The sequence below is a fragment of the Phaethon lepturus genome, unplaced genomic scaffold (assembly GCF_000687285.1).
Source record: "Phaethon lepturus isolate BGI_N335 unplaced genomic scaffold, ASM68728v1 scaffold17109, whole genome shotgun sequence".
NCBI classification, from domain to species: domain Eukaryota; kingdom Metazoa; phylum Chordata; class Aves; order Phaethontiformes; family Phaethontidae; genus Phaethon; species Phaethon lepturus.
The window spans coordinates 1-6,292 of NW_010564299.1; the positions used below are offsets into that span (position 1 = coordinate 1).

General features: G+C 42.4%; 1 protein-coding gene across 1 annotated transcript in view; it reads right to left on the reverse strand.

Annotated features, from left to right (window-relative positions):
• Positions 1-6: 6 nt before the first annotated feature.
• Positions 7-6,292, reverse strand: part of PKP1 (plakophilin 1) — a gene marked incomplete at both ends in the record, with an annotated part of 33,280 nt that continues 26,994 nt past the window's right edge. Inside the window, 3 exons of the mRNA XM_010294840.1 lie at positions 7-57; positions 4,862-5,048; positions 5,559-5,712. Of these exons, the coding sequence (XP_010293142.1) occupies positions 7-57; positions 4,862-5,048; positions 5,559-5,712 (392 nt within the window). The remainder of the gene's footprint in view (positions 58-4,861; positions 5,049-5,558; positions 5,713-6,292) is intronic.

Here is a 6,292-nt window from a genome sequence, read left to right on the forward strand (position 1 = left end):
TTCGACCAAAGATCTGTCAGGAGCAGGCGAGCAGCTTCGGCCGCTTTTGGACAGGAGCTGGGAAGATGAAAGCAATGTTGGTGAATTTTGGCAGGCCGCAGAGCAGCAGCCCACGTGCCTTACCGACAGCCTTTGACTAAGCCCACCTCCAGCTGGGAGGCTGGCTAGACTTGGCGGGGGGCCATCAATAAAGCCCTCCGTGGTCTCCCAGCAATGTTACGTGACAACAGCCCCTGGGACCACAACGGGACAAATGAAAAAGATGGGAGGATCTGAGTGGAAAAATGAGCATTAAATTGAGCTGAAGGAGTGTTTCTGGAGTGTGAAATTTGGAGACTGAAAGAGAAGGGAAATGGTGCCAACCCTTCCCTCGAGTCTGTGGGGACAGTGTGGGCGAGTCTCTCGGGAGGGCAGCAGAGGAACGGGCTGGCGCTGCCTGCTGAGGACGAAGGAGATGGGAGCATTTGTAATAACAACATCTGCAACCATAAGTCCTTACTCAGCACAAGTTAATAGATACTTGCTCACGTAACAGCTCCGAAACCGTGAGTCATAGCAGTACCTTTTATAATTTTGGAACATTTCATACAACAACCTAGATATAAACCTCCTTGCTGGTTCTTATCGCTGCTCCTGATCTCCTGGACCTCGTCCTGTCTGTGGGAGACTCCTGATCTGGGTTCTGTGCAACAGCCCCAGCCTGTCTCAGCCAGGGTGATGGAGAGGTATGAGACCAGACTCAGGACCCTCCCTGCATGATACAGCTTCACAAAACATTGCGTCCTCAAAATCGTCCTCATCCGACTATGAGAAATGGGACTGACCGTGGTCATCAGGAACCTGGGACCTGCAAGCACCATACTCTGAGTGTGAAGGACAGGAATGTGACCACACTGAGTAGATTTCGGGGCATTTCTCTAACCACCGAAATTAGGAAGTTAAACTCCGAAGAGATAGTGCAGCTCACACACGTTGGTATTGTGTGGAGGACCGGGGGAGCTGCAGACAACCAGAAATTCTCGAGCAATGTTTTGGGAGAGAAGAGCTAGGTTTTACTGCAAAATCACTTCTCTGGTTATAACCATCCTATGCCCTGTCACAAGAATGACTATGTTTTAAAAAAATCTGTGGCCAAAATATTGTTTGTGACTGAAAAAACAATAAACACAAAGGTATTTGACCTGGACACTACCTTTCAAGGATATGTTGTTTCATGTTGTTTCTCTCTTTCTAAGCTAGAATAATTTTTTTTTTTTTTTTGTAATATGCTTCTAATGATGCCAAATACATGCTTTTTGCCACTATGTCTTCAGAGCACACCTCAAAAGGTTTTCCCTTTTCCAACCAATATTAGCAGCATCTGATATCTGAGCCTTTGAAGGATTGATACTGACTCTTTTTCATACAGCATCTACTGCTACTATTTAGGTATAAAAAATTTAAGCATGAACTGATGGAGCTGTGATGACAACTTCAATATGTAAAGTAGCATATCCTAAACAAAAGTGCTGGAAATAGTGCGTGACTATAGCAGTGTATAACGTGGAGCAGAATATCAAGGACAGCTGATCTGGGAAAAAATTTCTTAAAAAAAAGTTCACTGAAAATCAAAGTTGATTTTAAGGACAGTCTGTTTTTTAATTCTGTTTGAATTATTCATAAATATTTGTGGAAAGACAACAAGGAAGATATCCACTGGTGGCAGTGGCAGCAGTCATCCAAAAACCTATTGACTCAGCAAAACACAAACAAGAACCTAATCAGAAGGAGGTGGTGGGGCAAGGGAGAAAGAATGAGGGCAGCAAAAAAGACAAGGATTTTGTACATGCGTATCTTATTATGAGGAAAATAATTTTTCCTCAAAAGACAAAAATATCAAGAAATTTATGCATGTCACAGGATATGCCAAGGAATTCCTGAAAGGAGGAGTTCTTCAGGTTGTCATGAGTATATAAAACTGATATCAAGGTGCAATCTCTGGAAGAAATGTGAAACTGGAAATGTGTGGATGAGAAGAACTTTCTTCCACAGAAAAGAATCAAGGAAAGACCTGAGTTTCTTGAAAGATTAATTTTGGTAAAATGTTATGGTAGAATTAAACTGCAAAATTAAATTGTACCATAGAAAAGGTGTGAAAATTGAAGGAACAAAGAGAAACTGAAACAAAACAGCAATAAAGGGATTGTGAGATGAACTGAAAATCCGATGTTCTAAAGTACAGACAGAGATTGTGGAGAAAAGCTTTTAGTGCAGCCAGTAGAATTATTGTGAAAAATTATAATTTTACTAGTGAAATAATGTCACTTGAAAATGAGCTGAAGAACATTTTTCAGGCAGTTGGATAAGAAAGATGAAAAGGACATCAGACATCACAATAAATCAGTAACAGCTGGTTGATTTTCAGAAACACCAACAAAAAAAGAATGTAATATTCAATATTTTGGCAACATGGATTAAAAATAACAAAGAATGAACGAACACCATCATCACTGTGAAGCCCGTGTCACGGATGAGGATATATGCATGCGACGGAGACGATTGTTTAATTGGGATACTCCAGGAAAGAGAAGAAACCACAGCTATCAGATAAACTGCCGAACTGTTCATGCCTTTGGCTCTGAATACAGCTACAAGAAACATCAAGAAAAAGCAACCTCAGCTTTGAGGAGTGCTGGTTGGCCTTTGAGGAGAACATGGGAAAGGAAAAGATCCACAACTTGTCCGTAAGCTGGAGGCTCTTTCTAAAATACGAATACAAAATCGTCTGAGCATGTTAGCCTAACGATTCACAGCTTCAAATGCAATGAGAGACCAGTTCAGAAATACAGGTAAAGATTTGTTGGGTGGCAGAAGAAACATGTGCCAGGGAGACACTATGCGGACACACCAACCAAACCAACACCAGTGCTGGAGGTGAGGGACGTATGTCCACAGAGAAACTGAGTCAGATTAACAGACAAAACTCTGCAAAATACCAACAAGGTGCAACATGGCATGGTGTTCCCCATGGAGATTTGGTCACCACTGAGACCTCCTCTGTTCTCTATTCATGCTGTCTGTGGTGCTGGGATGGAGGAGGTTGATAGCATGGGACCTCACCACATTCAGCATCAGTGTGGGCAGCACGGGGTCTGCATCCAGCCTAGGCAACAGCCTCTTGGATCGAGGTATTACCATCAGGGAGTGGGTGAGGCTCTTTCTGATGTAGGACTGTACAAATCCCACCCTAAAATTTCTTGTTTATCTTCACGGGGAAGTGGGAGAAGTTAGCTAACTTGTGAACTAGCAAGTGTCCAATTCACTAGAGGGGTGATCTCTTTCACACCTGCTCTATGGAAACAGTCTGAAATTATATGGCTTGAAGAAGTAAAACTAGTTCTGGGCATAAATTGTTGTAATTTTTTCCTAAGAATTGAACAGCATAAAAATCTTTGCGGACAGAAGTAAATAATGGAACAATTCAAGTTTTGGACGTTGTAAGAACTGGGGAGTTTCTCAGAAGGAATTTGTGCTACAGACAGGAGGAACACACTGAAGACATCTCCAGAGTTTAGTAACTCCTCGCAGTTTAGTGAGTCATTGCAAACAAAGCTCATCACACCAAGCAGTCAAGACAATTAAGGTACGTACAACCCCAGTTGAGCAACACTTCGCTGAAGTAGTAAATTAGCTGACGACCGGTCTGAGGGATCCAAAGCGGGACTTTAGGCAGAATTGAATACCATTCAAAACAACGAAGACTTAGAAGAGGGCTGGGTTTCGTGTTAATTGGGCTTGTTGTAGAGTGGAAACATATAAAAGCAGCAGCTGACCAATGTTCATTGGCTGAGGTCCAAACTAAACAAGGAGGCCACTTCTAATGACTGAGAGTTTCTCTGATGCCATGAAACAAGTGGTAGATTGTAAGTGGTTTATCAAAGGATGATGGAGAAGGCATGCAAATGTCTTTTCACAACAGAAAACAATAGGTTACTTGTATAAGATATTTTAAAACAAAGACAGATGGTAGGAGAGATGAAAGTCTAGGAAGGAGAATACATGGTCAAAGATCATGTAAGTTTAACACCAGTTTGGTCAGAAATGAACATATAGCTTGGCAAGGGTTGACAAGCTCTTGCACAGGCCTGTAGGGACTATGGATGACAAGCGGGACAGAATTACTACCACCAAAACTCAAACCAAGTCCTAAAAGAAAAAGTGGTAAAATATGTTGAGATTGCTCAGTTGCTGTAAAATATATGTGAGTAGACCGGGGGAGGTACTTATAATGCATACATACATACATACATACATACATACATACATACATATATATATATGTACCATCACAGCTGCATCTTTGCCACTTGAGGTGGATGTTTCAACAGAAAGATGAACAAATGTGAACATTAAAGCTAAGCACAATCCCAGTATATCAGTGGTGCTTGCATCTCAGAGCCGACCTTCATGATGCGGTTTGCAAGAAGCTGTAAGTGGGAAGCCCAGGTGCTAGGCAGTCAGGCTGCATACTGACATCCCCTGTTTTGAGGGATGGAATTTTCGAAAGTGTTTAAGATGTTGGTGCTTCAGTTTTTTTCAGAATTTCTTAAAATTCAACCATCAAATTTCCTGAGACCCCTTTACAAATCCCACCCTGGATGGCTCATGCCTGTTTCCAAGAAACCAGCACTGAGGATTTCTGTCTACCAACATGCTTGAATTTCTTTGGCTCTCAGTTTACAAGCACGGGGAAAGAATAATGCTTTACTATGGCTCTGAAGGGTGTTGGGAAGGCTCTGGCGTTAAGCTGGCTTTGCACAGAGTGTATTGGCTCAAAAATGTCTGCACATGACCCTCTCCATGCCTTCTACCCCAAACTCACCCATTTCGGCACAGGCTTACTACATTATTTAGCATGTTGCTTGTCAAGTAAGACTTTCCCAGGTGTGGGTTGGACATGATGAGGTTCCTCAGAGTGTAACAAGCTGATGTCATGATCTCGCCATAGCTGTTGGTATTTGCAGACTGGAATGACAGGAGACGTGATACATCTGGGAGCACCTGGTGAGCTAAAGAGGTGGAATGTTCCAATCAACATTTAAATAAAACCTAGCACAAGTGAATGATATTTGTGTTAGCACTATTCAATGCAAGAATGCAGTGTTATCTCTGGAAGGAGGCACTAACAATGTTGGGCAGTAATAGCATAATAGTCATCACTTGATTTTCAGAGACAAAATGGGTGCTGCAGGCCTCTGGAAGGGCAATGATATTGGTCATGGGTAATCAAGTCCAACTCAGTTCCCAAAACACTATCATCCCCATGATTCTGCAGATTTGTCATTGTCTATAAAGCATACCACATGCTTGTAGAGACTTTGAGATAGCACACATTTTGTTAATTAATCCTGCGGATATCACCTGTAATTGTCCTTCTGGCCAGAAGAAATGACACTGCTTTGCCCAATTTTGGAGCTTGGCTAAGTCCTACTATGGGATTTACAAAGTGAGATGGTCAGATATTAGAGAGTTAGAAACTAGACATTGTTCTGGAATCCACTGTGATGGAAGTTACTTACCCATAGTTTTGTGAAGAACAGGATGCCGGGACATATTGCTCAGCAAAGAAGCCCCAGACCGGACAACTTCAGAGCTGTTGGACTGGAGGAGCCGTGCTATGCGAGGCAAACCTTTTTCCTTCAAACCAATCAATTGGCTCATTGCGTTGGACATCTAGGAGACAAAACAGAGATGTCTCATGACTTCTAATGCCAGGAGGACACACTTGCTTTGTCATTTACCTCTCTTCTCCACAGACATTTGCAAAGTCAGGCTCTCATCTTCTGTTATATGACTAGTAATTCTCTCCTCTTTCTGCAGACTGAGTGGGGACAGTTGCTCACCCAACTGGTATTCCCAAAAGCTGGAGAAGTTTTACCTTCATGTCCACATCACCCTTGCCCTTCACAATGCCCTTACAACTCCCTGCCATGTCACAAGTAATAGGCTGCAGTGGAATAGGAACAGCTCATGGATACCTTTAAAAAATGATCTGAAGACCAAAAATACTCATCCTGCATCCTGATCTCATGTTTGCTTACGTAAATTTAGAGGATCTCACAATGCAGCCAATGCAGATGACTGTTCATGGATATTGAAGCACATACTCTTAATAAATGACCCTCATTAAGAGAGTTTAAACTGAACTTCTCAGCTACTGCCCCACCAGAAAGACTGCAGGAGATTGTCGCACCACCAGTGACACATGTCCATCAACAGTGACATGGGAATGGAGGGCTGGAAGGCAACGCTC